Source organism: Hemiscyllium ocellatum, chromosome 34 (assembly GCF_020745735.1).
Source record: "Hemiscyllium ocellatum isolate sHemOce1 chromosome 34, sHemOce1.pat.X.cur, whole genome shotgun sequence".
NCBI classification, from domain to species: domain Eukaryota; kingdom Metazoa; phylum Chordata; class Chondrichthyes; order Orectolobiformes; family Hemiscylliidae; genus Hemiscyllium; species Hemiscyllium ocellatum.
The window spans coordinates 23,591,884-23,611,866 of NC_083434.1; the positions used below are offsets into that span (position 1 = coordinate 23,591,884).

General features: G+C 42.8%; 1 protein-coding gene across 1 annotated transcript in view; it reads left to right on the forward strand.

The window, feature by feature from the left end:
- The window catches only part of LOC132832331 (collagen alpha-6(VI) chain-like), a 182,892-nt gene that overhangs the window by 89,860 nt on the left and 73,049 nt on the right, over positions 1 to 19,983 (forward strand). Inside the window, exons 15-18 of the mRNA XM_060850253.1 lie at positions 2,242 to 2,817; positions 4,812 to 5,378; positions 12,898 to 13,244; positions 16,168 to 16,246. Coding sequence (XP_060706236.1) covers positions 2,242 to 2,817; positions 4,812 to 5,378; positions 12,898 to 13,244; positions 16,168 to 16,246 — 1,569 coding nt within the window. The remainder of the gene's footprint in view (positions 1 to 2,241; positions 2,818 to 4,811; positions 5,379 to 12,897; positions 13,245 to 16,167; positions 16,247 to 19,983) is intronic.

The following is a 19,983-nucleotide window of genomic DNA, read 5'->3' on the forward strand; positions in this document are numbered from 1 at the left end:
GAGCTACCTGCAATGAAACTAGCCAGCAGTTCCATTGAGCCGGACCTCTTCCTGGGTCAGGTGCTGGAGTACCATTCTGCCCTTGCCATTAGGCAGACTCCTGTTTTCTCTTTAGTCAGGGAAATGAACTGGTCCACTCTTCTACTCGCCCACCAAAATCCAGCCCTCTGTGCTGGAAATAACTTTCACTACATATGTACAGCACATGTTGATTGAAAAGGCTTCAGTCCCTGGTGAGAGTTTTTTGTTTATGTGTCATTTGTAGAATGACTGTGATCATATTATCAGTTTACATAATTATAGCACTGAAACATACTATTCAGCCCAACTAAGTTCAGATGTTTTTGCTCCACACAAGCGTTTCCCTACCCTACTTCTTGAAAGCTAATCCTTCCATTCTTTTCATGCCCTTCAAATTAATTTAAAATATTTCCCTCTATTGCTTCATATGGTTGCGCTTATCGCATTCCAAATCATTCTCCGCTGAATTATCTTCCGATATCCACGTTTGGTCTGCACACAAATGGAAATGTACTCTTTCCCTCGATCCTACCAATGCTTTGAAGATTTTAAACGTCTCTATCAAATCACCCCTCTCAGCTTTCTCCTTTTTTTGGGAAACCAAGCCCAGCCTGTTAAATTTTCCCCAATAACGGTATCCATTCTGTTCTGTAGCACGCAGTGTCACACCTAACAGGTTGAATGGTATCTTCCTTTGCTTCTGATCTATAACTCTATCATTATATTTTAGCTTACACTACAGTCATAGAGTCATAGAGATGTACAGCATGGAAACAGACCCTTTGGTCCAACCGTCCATGCTGAACAGATATCCCAACCCAATCTAGTCCCACCTGCCAGCACCCAGCCCATATCTCTCCAAATCCTGCCTATTCATATACACATCCAAATGCCTCTTAAATGTTGCAATTCTACCAGCCTCCACCACATCCTCTGGCAGCTCATTCCATACACATACCACCCTCTGCATGAAAAAGTTGCCTCTTAGGTCTCTTTTATATCTTTCCCCTCTCACCCTAAACCTATGTCCTCTAGTTCTGGACTCCCTGACCCCAGGGAAAAAAGACTTTGTCTTTTTATCCTATCCATGCCCCTCATAATTTTGTAAACCTCTATAAGGTCAACCCTCACCCTCCGACGCTCCAGGGAAAACAGCCCCAGCCTGTTCAGCCTCTCCCTGTAGCTCAGCTCCTCCAACCCTGGCAATATCCTTGTAAATCCTTTCTGAACCCTTTCAAGTTTCACAACATCTTTCCGATAGGAAAGAGACCAGAGTTGCATGCAATATTCCGACAGTGGCCAGACCAATGTCCTGTACAGCTGCAACATGACCTCCCAACTTCTTTAGTCAATGCACTGACCAATAAAGGAGAGCATACCAAATGCCTTCTTCACTATCCTATCTATCTGCAACTCCATTTTCAAGGAGCTATGAACCTGCACTCCAAGGTCTCTTTGTTCAGCAACACTCCCCAGGACCTTACCATTAAGTATATGAGTCCTGCTAAGATTTGTTTTCCCATGATGCAGCATCTCGCATTTATCTGAATTAAACTCCATCTGCCACTTCTCAGCCCATTGACCCATCTGGTCCAGATCCTGTCGTAATCTGAGGTAACCCTCTTCGCTGTCCACTTCACCTCCAATTTTGGTGTCATCTGCAAACTTACTAACTGTGCCTCTTATGCTCGCATTCAAATCATTTATGTAACAGGTGTCATTTCTGCCCATCGCTCCATATCAGAGAGTACTCAGCACAGCCTAGGTTGGCTGAAACTTCCAAACTTAAGTGCTTTTACCTGAATGGACATGTTGCCTGGTCAGATGAAAACTTTGATGTGAAGAGAAACCTGCAGGCTTTTCCAGACTAGCATGACCATCCCCCTCCCCCCACCCCCACCCCCACCCCCACCCAACTAACAGCCAGTTGAATTCTCATTGTCACAGAGGACTTCATCAAAGCTCAACATGGACTTTTACACTGGATGGCATAAGACACAAGGCTGGAGTCATCATAGTTGCAAACTCCAGTTCACCCATCCCTCCCCATTCACCCCACATTCCTATTCTGGGGTATATCATTGGCAGTCACACTGGTAGTAGTGTCCCTACAAGGTTACAGTATCTTTTCCAGAGTTTAGACAGGATGGCAAGGAATTTCAGTCCTTTGTTTCCCCAGACATTGTGAGACATTCACTGGATTTTTTTTCTTCTCTTTAGATTGCAGAAGGACCGAACAGGCTGACATTTTATTTGTAATCGATGGATCAGGTAGCATTAAACCGTATCAATTTGAAAGCATGAGGAATTTCATGTTGGCCCTGGTGAACCAGACCAACGTTGGCCCGGGCAAGGTTCAAATTGGAGCTTTGATATTTGGTGATGCACCCAAAACCGTATCTCGGCTGGACAAATGGCGAACAAAAGCTAAAGTGCAAGAGGAAATCATGCAATTAAACAGTGTAGGTGGAAGCACTTACACAGTTGAAGCCCTTGCACATGCAGAAACTCTTCTGAGTAAACAATATGGTGGACGAAGAGAAGCTGGAGTTCCTCAGTTCTTGATCATCATTACTGATGGGGAAGCAACAGTTAAACAAGGATTGGAAGCTAAAGCCAGAGCTATCAGAGACAGCAATGTTGAGATCTTTGCTGTTGGTGTAGATCAAGCCGATGAAAAAGAACTACAGACAATTGCGGGATCAGATAAGAATTGGTTTTATGTTCACAACTTTACTCATTTGGAGTATTTATCCCGAAACATTTCTCAGAAGATATGTTTGGAAACCAAACCAGGTGAGTTACTCAGAGTGAGATAATTACCTCTAAATTTGGAGAAAGTTAATGATCATCAGACTTCATGATGGTTTTCGACTGTTGTTGAAGAAAGCTGAACACTTCAATGTTTCCTTCAATAGTCCATTTCCACTCTCTCCTTTCCTGAAACCTGGCATGGGGCAGTGACCACAAGAGCTTTCAGATGGCATGGATCAGTCAGGTACCATGGATCCATCCAAAGGAGGATATGCACCAACCTGTACCATGCCAATTAACTACATTCCTGCACCTCTCATAAAATCTGATGCCATGGGGCACTGGTGGGCATGATCTGGACAATCCTGCTGCCCCAGGGAAATAATGAATTTTTAATTTCAATTTATGAAACTGAAACTGACTTGATGTACATAAATTTTGAGTCATGTTCTTTTTAGAGCTTTCCTGTTGATTTGCATCCTTCCACAGATGTATGCATGCTTTGATTCTAAACAATCAAATGCTGTACAGTGTAGACATATAAAAGTAGTTCTGAACAAATCTGTTCATTCTGCTAATTGAACTTCAAACATACAAGGCTCTTAGAGATCTTGACAGGGTAGATGTGGAGATGATGTTTCTTCTTAAGGAGTCAAGCACCTTTACCGGAGCAGAAATAAATCATTTTTTTTTTCAAAAACGTAACGTGGCCCTTTGGAACAGGTAGATGGATATTGCTCAGCAAGGAGATGACAGGTTATCATGGGTATTTGGGAATATGTATTAGAAGTTACACCGACTTGAAGAAATAGGAGCCCTTAAGAATGGCATTGGAAAATGTCACCCATCTCTTTCATAGTCATCACCCACTGAGCCACTAAAATCAAAATCGATAGTGTTTACATTCCCCCCTGAACTCAGCAACCCAGAAACCATCTTTAGAGAGAATTAATTGACTGGAGGCAGAACTTGCACCTCTCATTTGGAGGAAACTTCGCCACAGAACAGCCTGAGAGTTCCACTGGTATATGTTCTGCCACAGGAGAACTCCCCTATTCCTCTTTGACTACTGCTTGGGGTCTTTTACTGCCATCCTACTTATTATTTTCTATAGTGGACCACAGCGGATCAGTGATTAGCACTGTTGCCTGACAGTGCCAGGGACCTGGGTTCAATTCCACCCTCAGCAACTGTCTGTGTGGAGTTTGCGCATTCTCCCAGTGTCAGTGTGGGTTTCCTCCCACAGTTCGAAGATGTACAGGTTAGGAGGATAGTCCTTGCTAAATTGCCCACAGTGTCCAGGGATGTGTAGGCTAGCCATGGTGTGTTAGCCATGCGAAATGCAGGGTTGCAATGATAGGGTTGGGGAATGGGTCTGGGTGGGATGCTCTACAGATGGTCAGTGTGGACTCGATGGGCTGAATGGCCTGCTTGTTGAAAAATCTGGTGCTGGAAGAGAACATCCAGTCAAGCAGCATCTGAGGAACAGGAAAATCGTCGTTCCGAGTATGAGCTCTTTCATGATGAAGAGCTCATGCCCGAAACGTCGACTCTCCTGCTCCTCAGATGCTGCCTGACCTGCTGTGCTTTTCCAGCAACACACTTTTCAACTCTGATCTCCAGCATCTGCAGTGCTCACATTCTCCTCCTGAATGACCTGCTTCCACACTATAGGGATTCTATGATGATTCTCACTTTGTGGTGCTTCAGTTTTGTTCAGATGTACAGCTATAACCTGTCATGGGGCATTTGTTTTCCACCAATGACAGTAAGTGAGTGCAAGTTAGTATGACACATTGCCATTACTAATAATGTGAATTTGGTTAAAAAAAATCTCAAGAATTTAACATTTTTTGTATCAAGTTTAAAACAATAATGCTTGCCAGATGATTTAAAACTCAGTTTCATTCAAAGCTAGTTGGCTTTCAAGACATTTATAAATTTATTTGAACAAGTCCAAAATTTGTAAAGTATGTGAAATACTTACACCTGTAAAATATTGGTGTCATTAAAGTGTTTATGTTCTTCTGTTCCAGATTGCGAACTATCTGAATCAGATATTGTTTTTCTAATTGATGGATCAGAAAGTATTAAGGCAAAGCAATTTGTGTCCATAAAGACATTCGTGAAGTACGTCATTGAAAAGCTGAGTATTGGCCGTACAAAATTTCAGTTCGCAGTAGCTCAATATAGCACAGAGCCAAGAGCTGAATTTTATCTGAATGAGTCTAAGGACCAAAATGATCTCTTTAAAAAAATTGACAAGATCAACCAAATAAAAGATGGCACCAGAACAGGGAAGGCACTTCAGTTTGTGATGAAATTCTTTGAACCGTCAGTAGGAAGCCGAAAGCTGAAGGGGGTTCCTCAGAACCTGTTGGTGATCACGGATGGGGAATCCAAAGACAGCGTGGCCAACCCTGCCAGTGACTTGAGGAAGAAAAACATCAATGTTCTTGCTATCGGTATTCAAGAAGCAAGTCCAAATCAGTTGGTCGAAATCGCTGGATCTCCAGACAAAAAGTTCCATGTCTCATCATTCAATGAGTTAGACAAAATTAAACGAAGAGTAGTTCGTGAACTTTGCACTGAATCTTGTAAAGGTTAGTGGCCTCTGCTCAGTCAGAAATATTTCCAGAATTGTACTATAGAATATCCTTTATTGCCATGTATACTCCACTACAGAAGTACAGGGGCCAATTGGATACATAATTGGTTTATTGGCAGGAGACAGGGATTAATGGTGGATGGTTGCTTTCCAGACTGGAGGCCTGTCACCAGCAGTGTTCCAAAGGGATCCAGTTCTATGTTCTCTTTTGTTTGTCATTTATATAAATGATTTAGATGAGAATATAGAAGGCATGGTTAGTACGTTTGTGGACAATGCCATAATTGGTGGCATAGTAGACTATGAAGAAGGTTTTCTAAGATTACAAAGAGATCTTGATCAAATGGGTCAATGGGCTGAAAAATGGCAGATGCAGTTCAATCTGGATAAATGTGTGGTTTTGCATTTTGGTACAACAAATAAAGGGTGCGGCTTATACAAACTAATGATAAGGTGTTGGGTAATGTTGTAGAACAGAGGGACCTAGGGGTGCAGGTACATAATTCTTTGAAGTCACACATAGATAAGGTAGTTAAAAGGCATTTGGCATGCCTGCCTTCGTTGCTCAGTCCTTTGAGTATAGGAGTTGGGAAGTCATGTTGAGGATGTACAGGACATTGCTGAGGCCACTTCTGGGATACCGTGTCCACTTCTCGTCGCCCAATTATCGGAAGGATATTATCAAGCAGGAGAGGGTTCAAAAGAGATTTACCAGGATGTTGCCAGGTGTGGAAGGTTTGAATTATAATAAAAAAGGCTGGATAGGCTAGGATTTTTTTCACTAGCGAGTATAGGAGGTTGAAAGGCAATCTGATAGAAGTTTATAAAATGATGAGAGGTACGGATTAAGTTAATGGTAGTTGGTTATTTTTCCCCTAAGATGGGGGATTTCCAGACTAGGGGCACATTTTTAAGGCGAGAGGAGAGAGATTTTAAAAAGACATAACTGGTAAATTTCTTACACAGAGATTCACATGTGGAATGAGAAAGTGGTGGATGTGGGTACAATTACAACATTCAAAAGACATTTGGATAGATACATTAATAGGAAAGGTTTGGAGGGATATGGGCCAGGAGCAGATAGGTGGGACAAGTTAAGTTTGGGATTATGTTCAGAATGGACTGATTGGACCAAAGAGTCTGCTTTCTTGCTGTATGACTCGATGACTCTATAAGTACAGTGAAAAGTTTTTACAATGGCTGCCTCTAATGGTGTAATCTTAGATACATGTACCTAGGTAAAAATCTTGAATACAAAGAGGAATAAAAGGAAAAATAGTAATATTAATTACAATGTCTAAAACGTAAGTCAGAAATAACATAGTAATAACATAGTAATAACATAGTTTTAAAGGATTGACATTGCAGTCTGATAACAAACTTCTAATAGATTTTGTGACTTTAGCAGTAAAGTTGCCTCTGACATTATTGCTAAATATGTACATAGCTGAAAATGTATTGCTGGAAAAGCGCAGCAGGTCAGGCAGCATTCAAGGAACAGGAGATTCGACATTTCGGGCATAAGCCCTTCTTCAGGCTGTACATAGGTTGTGACTACCATGAAGGGGAGTAAATGTCGATTCCAACCAAGACCATTATGAACAACTTGAAGTCAAACTTGCATGCCCCTATTGATCAGCATAAATAACCCTGATATATAGGAATAAGGAAGGCAAAATGGCAGAACTGTGAGAAACAACAGATCAGAGAAGTAAGAACATTCACCTACTTAAGGAATATCAGGATGGGGGGATTTTTTTTTGCTTTGTTCTTTCATGTGATGTGGCAAAGTTATCATTTGTTTCCCATTCCTGTTTACCTTTAAACTGGATGGCTTGCTCAGCCATTTTAGAGGGCAATTAGGAGTCAATGACATTGCTGTGGGTTTGGAATCACATGTGGGCCAGACTGGGTAAGGAAGGGCAGATTTCTTTATCTACAGGACATTAGTATACAAGTTGGGCACCAACTTGGCCGTGGAATTTGAACCCATGACCCCAAAGCATTAGCCTGGGCCATTGCATTTCCTATTTGGTAACATTGTCATAACAGCACCATTTCTCCACTCTCCACAAAATCAGAATAAATGGAAAGAAGAGCAAAGAATTTCTAAAGTCGACCCAGGAATTTATTCTTGATCAGCATGTTTCTAGTCCACTGATGGAGAAAGCAGTGCAGGATCTAGTTCTGTTGGATAATGTACAGCAAGGGAAATGTGTTGGAGAACATTCATAGAGTCATAGAGATGTACAGTATGGAAACAGACCCTTCGGTCCAACTCGTCCATGCCAACCAGATATTCCAACCCAATCTAGTCCCACCTGCCAGCACCTGGCCATATCCCTCCAAACCCTTCCTATTCATATACTCATCCAGATGCCTTTTAAATGTTGCAATCATACTAGCCTCCACCACTTCCTCTGGCAGCTCATTCCATACACTTACCACCCTCTACATGAAACAGTTACCCCTTAGGTCTCTTTTATATCTTTCCCCTCTCACCCTAAACCTATGTCCTCTAGTTCTGGACTGCCCCTACCCAAGGAAGAGACTTTGTCTATTTATCCTATCCATGCCCTCGTGATTTTATAAATCTCTATAAGGTCACCCCAGAACCTCCGACGCTCCAGGGAAAAGCCCTGCTAAGATTTGCTTCCCCAAAACGCAGTACCTCGCATTTATCTAAATTAAACTCCACCTGCCACTTCTCATCTAATTGGCCCATCTGATCAAGAACCTGTTGTAATCTGAGGTAATCTTCTTCGCTGTCCACTACACCTCCAATTTTGGTGTCATCTGCAAACTTACTAACTGTGCCTCTTTTGCTCACATCCAAATCACTTCTATAAATGATGAAAAGTAGTGGGCCCAACACCGATCCTTGTGGCACTCCACTGGTCACAGGCCTCCAGTCTGAAAACAACCCTCCACCACCACCCTCTTCCAACAGAGTTCTACGGTACACCTGATCAGGTCCTGGGATTTAGCCACTTATATGTGTTTCATTTACTGATTGCCATATAATTAGTAATAACGCAGCCACCCACAAAGATGGCTGAGCATAAAATGAGAGGGAAGAAAATTAAAAAATTAATTGAGATCTCTGTACAGAATCACTAATAGTGACTGTAAATTAGCAGAGTTGTTGTAGGAAGCCATGTGTTGGGAGATACCAGAGAACTGAGGGATTACTGAGACCCAGCTACAGCAAAATTAGGAATAGGAATGAGCAGCTTTTAACATATTTCATAATGATAGTAATGGGAAAAGGAGAGGTGGAGGATTTGTACATGCAAGGGATAATATAAATAATTGAAAGAATAAAGGACACAGCTATGAGGCTGTGAGGTATGTGAGTTGCTGCCACTTTCTGGAGCACACTAACTGAAAGGATAATGGTACCTGATTCCACTAAACCTTCGATGTGCAACTGGATATATCCTCAAAAGGGACTCATTTTCAGGATCTTTAGAAAAATGCTCAACGTAGAACTAAATTTGATAACCTCATCAAAGAACTACCATGCACTTGCCAGGCTGACTATCCTTTGTACCCATTAGAATTTAAATTAATCAGAGTTGATATTAAGGAAAGATGTAAGACTGTGAAAGAAATTTAGAGAATGCTTCCCTTTGTATGAATTAAGTAGTGATCCCTGGGATGAAGGGGCTGACTTACCAAGGACAGCGAATTTAGTTAGGCCTTTTGTCACTGGAGTATAGAAGAATGAGGGGTAATCTTAGTGATATATGTAAGGTTCTAAAAATGCTTGACTGTGTAAATATTGAGATATTCCACTAGTCAGGAAATATGGAAGTAGGGGAATATAGAGTCATAGAGTCATACAGATGTACAGCATGGAAACAGACCCTACGGTCCAACCCGTCCATGCCGACCAGATATCCCAACCCAATCTAGTCTCACTTGCCAGCATCAGGCCCATATCCTTCCAAACCCTTCCTATTCATAAACCCATCCAAATGCCTCTCAAATGTTGCAATTGTACCAGCCTCCACCACATCCTCTGGCAGCTCAGTCCATACACGTACCACCCTCTGTGTGAAAACGTTGCCTCTTAGGTCTCTTTTATATCTTTCCCCTCTCACCCTAAACCTATGCCCTCTAGTTCTGAACTCTCCGAGCCCAGGGAAAAGACTTTGCCTTTTTATCCTATCCATGCACCTCATAATTCTCATAAACCTCTATAAGGTCACCCCTCAGCCTCCAACCCTCCAGGGAAAACAGCCCCAGCCTATTCAGCCTCTCCCTATAGTTCAAATCCTCCAACCCTGGCAGCATCCTTATAAATCTTTTTTGAACCCTTTCAAGTTTCACAACATATAGTTACAGAATAAGGAGTCACTTATATAAAAATGAGGTGTAAAGGAATTTCTCCCTTTAGAGAGTAGCAAATGTATCAAATTCAGAGAGTTTTGGAGGCTAGACAACTGAAATATTAAAAAGAGGAAGTAGATTAGTGAAATATCAGGGAGCTGATGGCTGTGCTGAGCTGGTACAAAGGAAAATTGCAGACTGTGATAGATCAGGTTCACAGCTCCTTGAAAGTCGAGTCACAGGGAGATAGGATAGTGAAGATGGCGTTTGGTATACTTTCCTTTATTGGTCAGAGTATTGAGTACTGGAGTTGGGAGGTCATGTTACGGTTGTACAGGACATTGGTTAGGCCACTGTTGGAATATTGCGTGCAATTCTGGTCTCTTTCCTATCAGAAAGATGTTGTGAAACTTGAAAGGGTTCAGAAAAGATTTATAAGGATGTTGCCAAGGTTGGAGGATTTGAGCTATAGGGAGAGGCTGAACAGGCTGGGGCTGTTTTCCCTGGAGCGTCGGAGGGTGAGGGTTGACCTTATAGAGGTTTACAAAATTATGAGGGGTATGGATAGGATAAATAGACAAAGTTTTTTTCCCTGGGATCGGAGAGTCCAGAACTAGAGGGCATAGGTTTAGGGTGAGAGGGGAAAGATATAAAAGAGACCTAAGGAGCAACTTTTTCACGCAGAGGGTGTTACGTGTGTGGAATGAGCTGCCAGAGGATGTGGTGAAGGCTGGTACAATTGCAACATTTGAGAGGCATTGGGATGAGTATATGAATAGGAAGGGTTTGGAGGGATATGGGCTGGGTGCTGGCAGGTGGGACTAGATTGGGTTGGGATATCTGGTTGGACCGAAGGGTCTGTTTCCATGCTATACATCTCTATGACTCTATGACTCTATCAACCATGATCTTTTAGAATGTCAGAGCAAGCCGGGGTGCTGAACGGCTTACTGCTGCATCTATTTGTGGTGTACCTATGTTGAGGACATGCTTTAAAAATAGAGGGGCCTTCCATTAATAATGGAGGTAAGGATTTTTGTTCTCTCAATATTATTGCTCAATGGAATTCTCTTCCCCAGAGACTGAAACATTGAATATCTTTAAAAGATTGAGTTAGATAATGTCATTAAAGGGTATCCAAAATAGACAAGCAAGTGTGAGGATACATTCCAATCAACCATGAGTTTATCAAATGACGGAAGGGACTGGAGGTGCTGAATGGCCTACTGAATTTGTCTGTTCATCCAGGCTGCAAGCTACACTTTCATACGCCATGACACTGAATAAAAGTGACTATTCCTTTGATGACCATGTTACTTCTGGTGGGAGGAGGGACCCGGAGCACAGTTCAACGATTGTGTGCAGGTTTCTCTCAGGGCCTGTGACCAGGCAGATTGAACAGGCAGGCTGGTTGCCATGCCAACCAGGCCTGTTGTACGAGGTTGTAGCCAGTGACCACAGAAGAGGGAGGGAGAGACTGAGGGTTCACCGACTGTGGGAAACCAGAGTTAACAGTGACCATGAGAAATATAGTTGGTTGGTGGTGCCCCTGAAGGGATTGGAAGGGGGAAGGGGGTGAACCATTGATTGGATGGTAAGAGGGCAGTGCAGGTGTGGGGTGTATTGAGGATTTAGCGCATCATCCCAGAGATTGAAGTGTGTCCTTGTAGAGATTGAAATGGTGGTGCATGGGCATGCATGGAGATAGTCAGATGGGCACCTAATTAAGGGAAAATAGATGGCCACATTGATGATGGAGTTTAACAGTTTATTTGGGCTGCTGGGAAAAAGCAGAGAAATCCAAGCCAGCTACTGTTAAAACTGGATTCATGTTAAAACTACAACCTTGTTAAAATATTTAAACACAAGTAGATTGGCCACTTGCATCTGACCCCTGTTAAAACTGCAAATATGTGGGTTTGATTTTGAGTTTGAAATTGGTCGTGTTTTAACTGACCTTCCTGTCATATGTTGAAATTGCTCTTTGTGTTGGTGTCCATAACAAATCTTGAACCAATTGTGTTGGAATAGAATGTGCATCCAACTAAGTCAAATTGACACAAAGTACTGATAAATAGAGCCAACATCTATCTCACCTTATTCACTCATAAGAACCACCTTCCTTGCTTTGCGACTGCAACCACCACCTTCTTAGAACCAATCTTGGGATGGGCAGCTAAAGTGCTTCCCTACTCCATTGGCAGCCTATGTGCAACATTGAATTACCATGATGAGCTGACACTGCACATTCAAGGACCATCTTGGCATCCTCTATCCATCGAAACACTAACTATCTGTATTGCTCTCAACCTATGACAAAACATATGCAGTGAGGATACCAAGAGTAACGCTAAAGAATCTGCTCAATAGATAGGCAGGAGGCTGGAAGAACACAGCAAGTCAGGCAGCATCAAGAGGTGGAGGAGTCGATGTTTTGGGTGTAACTCTTCTTCAGGACAGGGGCGTGGGTGTAGGAGGAGCTGCAGATAAAGAAGGAGGTGGGGGCAGGGTGGGGAAGTGGGGATAGGTGAAGGCAAGTAGAGAGTACGACCTGGTTGGTCAATGGGAGGAATGAATCTGGTTGGTGGTAGGGAGAAGTGGAAGGGTGGGACTGGGAAGGCAGTCGGGGAATGGGGAGGGAGGTTATTTGAAATCGGCGAATTCAATGTTGAGTCCTTCGGGCTGTTGGCTGCCCAGGCGGAAGATGAGGTGTTGTTCCTCCAATTGTCTCTAATGAATCTGTGCAGCCCACATAAAAATGTTGGACTACTATTGAACTATCTGGGGCCCCAGCTTGTGGTCACCCAGTCCTGCTTCTGCCGCAAGTCTCAAACACTCTTATACTCCCGGGACCGGTAAACTGCAGCAGCATTGATGCCTTGATTGTAAATAAGACCTCACATTTGCAGGCGTGAATATTTACTGTAGGCAATAATGTTCAGATCACTGAGTCGTTCTTTTTTGTCCTCGGCACTTCTGATACAGAGCCTCTTAGAACAGACAACATTTGAGTGTCTCGTATCAATAACTCAGACCAACTTTTTCATCTTGATTTGTTTGACTATGATGATGATAAACAGATATTGTTAAAACCGTAGAGCTGCTGTACATCATGTATGTGCAATATCCATGGAACCTGAAGAGCTGTTTCCCATTCCATTTATTCTTTTGTTCTCCAGCCTGCACGGTTGATGTTGCTGTGGGATTTGACACCTCAGAGCAGAGACAGTTTGAAGACTTACTTGCTGGTCAAAATACATTGCAAGTAAAGCTAGATGAAATCTTCAAAGTAATTACCTCTCTAAAGACGGTGAGCTGCGAGTCAGTTTCCCATTTGGAAACAAGAGTTGGGGTATATATCAAAGACAAGAATGGCGTGGCAGTCCATGAGACCCGATTTGATGAAAACATTTCAAAACTGGCGAATAGCCTGAAAGGTGTCAAGACAAGCAGTCAAGTTATTTTAAATGCGAAGACTTTAGAATCGTTTTGGGGGAAATTCAATGAATCTACTTCAAAAATCAAGGTAATGTTTCCCGTTGATAATTTTATTAACAATACTCTTTAAAGCATTTACAGAATTAGTCGATTCTTATTATATGTTCTTATTGTAACAAAGGGGGTTTCTGTCAATGAATTGGATAACAGATATGATGTGACAGTGATTCACAATCTGTTTTCTACATTTATGCAGGGATGTGGACATCTCTGGCTAGGCCAGCATTTATTGCCCATCCCTAAAAGCATTTAAGAGTCAACCACATTGCTGTGGATCTGGAGTCACATGTAGGCCAGACTAGGTAAGGGTGGCAGATTTCCTTCCCTAAACAGCATGATGGAACCAGATGGGTTTTCCCAATAATCAGCAATCGATTAATGGTCATCATTAGATTCTTAATTACAGATTTTTTTAAAAGTGCTAACCTTTAACCCTGCAATCCCTGGCATATGAAGTGACTGTGTCAGGTGTGGGTACCCACTGGCCTCATCTCAAAGTCAGGGCACTGCTGACACACTATGCCAGGATTTCTGACTGACCAGTATCTCTAGACATTGCAGTGAGGATAGCTCCCCTAAGACTTTCAGATCTGGCTCTCTACTCGCTCCATGTGCAGTGTTACTGGTACATAGTGCATTAATTGGCACAGTGAGTCAAGGCAAGGCATGAATGGTCAAGCCTGCAGGTAGGCACTCAGTGAGTGAATGCTAAGAAAGTAAATGAGAAACAATAAGATATAACATGGTTCAATCGGCGGTCTGCGTCCCTATCAGTGCATGCAAAGTGTCCTTGCTGCATCCTTTCAATGCTAGTTGCTGGTGTACCCTCCACTGCAAGTCTGTGTTTCCTGTGTAGCTGGCTAGTGTACAGAGAAGTACCAAGATGGTGTTGGGTTGGTAAATGCTGGATGCCAGTATCTGTAGAAGATGTGTGCACGTAGCTGATTTGGTCCAAAGCAACATGGAGATACTTGGCAGGAGGCAACGAGCAGAAATTGCAAGGCATCCCCTCTGATTTCTAAGTCAAATAAGAAGCTGAATATCAATAAGGCAAGTTAAAAAGATGCTTAACAAGCCATAGTCCCCCAAATTGACAACCTGCTGCTGCCTAGTGAGAAATGTATCATGGGGTAAGTGATGGCCTAGTGACATTAGCCCTGGACCATAATCCAGAGACCCAGTTAATGTTCTGAGGAGGACCTATGTTTAAATCTTGTCACGGTTGAATTAGAACTCAGTAATAATCTAGAAGTAAGAGTCTAATGATGACCATGACAGTGTCAGGTAAAATCCATTGAGTTCACTATTACCCTTTAGGAAGGAAATCTGCCATTCTTAATTGGTCTGGCCTACATGTGGAAACAGGACCACCAGCAGTGGATCAACACTTAATTGCCTCTGGGCAATAAATGTTGGCCTGGCCAATGGTGCCCACATCCTGTGAATGAGTTTTAATGTTGGTCAAAAGCATTAAAGGTGATGCATGATTTCCTGATCATTTCTGGTGTGCAATTCTGCTCTCCCTACTTTAGGAAAGATGTTGTGAAACTTGAAAGGGTTCAGAAAATATTTACAATGGTTTTGCCAGGATTGGACGGTTTAGGCTATAGGGAGAGGTGGAATAGGCTGGGACAGTTTTCCTTGGAGTGTGGAGGCTAAGGTGACCTTATAGTGGTTTAGAAAATCATGTGGGGCATGGATAGGGTAAATAAATCTTTTCCCTGGGGTGGAGGAGTCCAAAACTAGAGGACGTAGATTTAAGGTGAGTGGGGAAAGATATCAAAGGGACCTAAGGGGCAACTTTTTCACATAGTGGTGGTCACATGTATGAAACGAGCTGCCAGTAGAAGTGATGGAAGCTGTTACAACATTTAAAAGGCATCTGGATGGGTATATGAATAGAAAGGGTGTAAAGGGATATGGGCCAAATGCTGACAAATGGGACTGGATTTATTTCAGATATCTGGTCATCATAGACAAGTTGGACATAAGGGTCTGTTTCTGTGCTGTACATCTCGATGGCGCTATATAGACCATACTGGAAATCTGACGCAATTCTGCCTCAAACCCTGAAAGTAACATAAGAACGAGGAGCAGGAATTAGGCCATCAGTCCCTTCGAGCCTGTTCTGCCATTCAGTAGGATCATGGCTGATCTTATCGTGGCCTCAGCTCCATTTATCTGCCCTCCCACCATAAACCTAATTCCTTTATTGTTAAACTAAATCTATCTTACCTTTAAAAACATTTGTTGAAGTAATGTCAACTACTTCACTGGGCAGGGATTTCCATAGATTCACAACCCTCTGGATGAAGAAGTTCCTTCTCAATTAAATCTAATTTTGAGGCTGTGCCCTCTTGTCCTAGATTCATCCACCAGTGGAAACATCCTCGCTACTTCTATCTTATTTATTCCTTTCATAATTTTATATATTTCTATAAGATTCCACCCCCCTCCCCCCTCCATTCTCCTAAATTTCAATGAATACACCTAGTCTACTCAGTCTCTCCTCATAAGCCAACCCTTTCAACTCTGGAATCAACCTAGAGAACCTTCTCTGCAACCCCTCTAAATCCAGTATGTCCTTTCTCAAATTCTGCCCACGATTTCTAATAAATTAGGGCAGATTGTTCTTGTAGTTTTCCTATTTTTTTTTGTAAAGAGTTGCAGCAAACCTTACGAAAAGTGTATTATTACTGAAGAACTTACATGTTGTCCTGAATTAGAATAATTCAAGAACAGCTGTATGGAAGTTATTATATTGAAGTATAAGTCTGGTCACGGTAAGAAAATTGTCGTTTTCTGTCTGTTAATTGATTCTTTGGGTTGTCAATGATCAAAATAATACTTGTTTAAATGTAATTTGTTTAAATATAATTTCTGCCTCTTAATTGATCATTTGGATTGTCACTGATCAAAAGAATATTGGTTTAAATATAATTGATTTTCAGGTGATTTTATTCTTCACGGATGGATTAGATGACTCCTTAGATCACCTCAAGCGAACATCGCAAATGCTCAGAGAAAATGGTAAATATATCCTTCTTTTCAAAATGGCTTGTTTTGGTATTGTTGATCCTGATGATAGTGGGACTTCTCAGCTGTCAAGGTAATTGGATTTGTGTGCAGGCAGGAGGTTAAAATGCTTGAGAAGCTAGTCAGATACCACTGATATCTACATTTAACCCAACCTTGGTGTTTAAGGAATGCCAAGCCCCTGTGAAAGAGATAGATCTCTATTTAAATATGTGAAATCCTCATGAACTGCTGTTTTGTTACTGGGTTTTGACTTGATATTTGTAATCATACATTTTTAAGGGGTCCTGGGATTCAATCAGAAAACGTGGTTGAAAGTAGAAGGAGCTACTGGGCCAAGCGAGCAAGGTTTTAAATCCTGATGTCTTTAGGCTGCTTCCTTTCCTGAGTGAGAGGCCTGATCTGACATCATGCTTTCACTGCTCTGCAGATGGTTTACAAAATATCTGAAAGTCACTCCTGCACTGTCAGCCTTTTTTTGCACTTTCCTACTGTAAGTCTTCTCAGCAGCATGACATTAGCTAATGCAGCCCCACCTTGGACCTCAGATGCAGAATAGAAACAAGAGGAGGAGCACATCAGGAGGATCAGCAGTAAGGGCACCACCTCACGAGGACCCTAGTAGGAGAACCAGCACAGGAAGAGCACCACAGGAGGGCCACCAGCAGGAATAGCACCTTAGGAGGACCACCAGTAGGAGGAGCACCAGTGGGAGGAGGACCATCTTTTGGAGCAGTACCTTAGGAGCAGCACCAGTGGGAGGAGGACCACCATCTGGAGCAGCACCTCAGGAGGACCACCAGTAGGAGGAGCACCAGTGGGAGGAGGACCACCATCTGGAGCAGCACCTCAGAAGGACCACCAGTAAGAGGAGGACCACCATCTGGAGCAGCACCAGCACAAGAAGAGCACCACAGCAGGGCCACCAGCAGCCTTCACCTCAAATATGACTTGACTCTCCACAGGACTCCAACCCGATGGAGGCACTTCCTTCAACAAAAGGCATACAAGCAAATGACGTGCCTTCTCTACAAGGCTGAGCTCAGGGAAACTCGGCTTTCCCAGATTTGAGACCATGTGGAAGCAGTCCTTCTTCCAAGAGCACCTGCTTGGCACCCATTCCCAGTAGTAGTTAAAGTAAATTCTTAAGCTTTGCCTCTCATTCCTTCCAAGAATCTGCTTATGGGATTGGCCCAACCCATATCTGAAGCCCTCACATGCATCTCTAAGTTGATGAATGGCATATTGGTCAAGGCTGATATTCATACGCACTTTACTGTTGATATAACCGGTCAAAATGAGAGAACACTTAGAATTATGACAGGCCCGGGAAGTCATAAAAGTGACCACTACAGTTTCACCATTTTGCACACCTGTATTGCTCATGGAGACATAAGAGATGTACACGGAAACAGACCCTTCGGTCCAACCCGTCTTTGCTCACCAGATATTCCAACCCAATCTAGTCCCAACTGCCAGCACCAGGCCCATATACCTCAAAACCCTTCCTATTCATATACCCATCCCGATGCCTTTTAGATGTTGCAATTTTATCAGCCTCCACCACTTCTTCTGGCTGCTCATTCCTCACAAGTACCACTCTCTGCGTGAAATAGTTGCTCCTTAGATCTCTTTTATATCTTTCCCCCTCACCCTAAATCTATGCCCTTGAGTTCTGAACTCCCCCACCCCAGGGAAAAGACCCTGTCTACTTATCCTATCCATCACCCTCATGATTTTATAAACCTCTATAAGGTCACACCACAACCTCCAAGGCTCCAGGGAAAACAGCCCCAGCCTATTCAACCTTTCCCTACAGCTCAAACCCTCCAACCCTTGCAACGTTGTTGTAAATCTTTTCTGACCCCTTCGAGTTTCACAGCATCCTTCTAATAGGAAGGAAACCAGAACTGCATGCAATATTCCAAAAATGATCTAACCAATGTCCTGTACAGCCACAACATGACCTCCCAACTCCTGTACACAATACTCTGACCAGTAAAGGAGAGCCTTCTTCACTATCCTATCTACCTGCGACTCGACTTTCTAGGAGCTATGAACATGCACTCCAAGGTCTCTTTGTTCAGCCACACACTCTAGGATCTTATCATTAAATGTATATGCCCTGCTAAGATTTACTTTCCCAAAATGCAGCACCTCGCATTTATCTAAATTACACTCATCTGCCACTTCTCAGCCCATTGGCCTATCTGACCAAGATCCCATTGTAATCTGAGGTAACCTTCTTCACTGTCCATTACACCTCCAATTTTGGTGTCATCTGCAAACTTCCTAACTATACTTCTTATGCTCACATCCAAATCATTTATATAAACGACAAATAGTCATGGACCCAGCACCGATCCCTGTGGGACTTCACTGCTCACACGCCTCCAGTCTGAAAACAACCCTCCACCACCACCCTCTGTCTTCTACCTTTGAGCCAGTTCTGTATCCAAATGGCTAGTTCTCCCTGTATTCCGTGAGATCTAACCTTGCTAATCAGTCTCCCATCAAGGAAGAAAAACAGAAATTACTGACAAAGCTCAGCAAGTGTGGCAGCCGTTGGACCAAAGGGTCTGTTTCCGTGCTATAACATCTCTATGATTCTATGGCTCTAGCTGGGGAGAGAAATGAGAGTTTAGTTTTGGGTCGAGTGACCTTTCCTCAGAACTGAGGAACAGTCACTCGAACTGAAACATTAACACTGATTTCTCACCACAGCTGCTGCTAGACCTGCTGAGTTTTTCCAGCCATTTCTGTTTTTGTTTCTGATTAACAGCACCCATAGTTCTTTCCATGTTTAACATTCATATCAGTGCAAGAAACCTGGGGAGTTGAACACGATGTATTGAGCCTTAATTGGGATTCCCACATATATTTACACCTATGCAGCATCAATAGATAGCTCTGTTGAGACACAATCTACTCTGTGCAGATATGACTAATGATACCTGTGATAAGCTCTGCCAGTCTTGCTCAGAAAGAAGCCATGTGAGTACCAGACTTGTAAATGAGAAAACAGCTGGGGAGGCTGAAGGTCAGATTCAGGTAGTGGGAGAGATCTGAGGTCCTCTTCAACCTGCATCAACATGGGTGTTCTGATTGTGCATGGTGTAGCACACCACTATCAATGCAAACCTGCTGCAAAACTGGAGGATGAAGGCTCGTATGGAAGATGAGGAAGAGCAATATGAGGAGACTGATATTATGAGGGTATCTGTTACTGTTCACTCAGCTGCCAGAGGTGTTCAGAAAAGACAAATGACAGGCTAAGGTACACTTCAGTTACACTGAAGTGTGGCTCAGGGTCTGTGAGCCCAATGTGCTCCACTAGACTCCTGTGTAAAGCAGCTCCATGCTCTGCTCTCTTCCTTGACACCCACTACTCATCTTTTTCTGTTTTATTTTCTTTTTTCCTTTTCTCAGCACGGAGACAGGCCATTTGGCCCAACTGGTCCATGCTGATGAAAATGTCCATCAACGCTAACCCCTTTTCCCTGCACTTGGCCCATAACCTTCCAAACGTTTCCTATCAATATATTTGTCCAAATGCCTTTTAAATGTTGTTAATGTACCCACCTCAACCACTTCCATTGGCAGCTCATTCCATATGTGTACCACTCTCTCTGTAAAAAAACGTTGTCCCTCAGGTTCCCTTTTATTCTCTTCCCACTCAACTTAAAGTGATGCCCTCTTGTCCTTGATTCCCCAATCTTGGGAAAAAGACT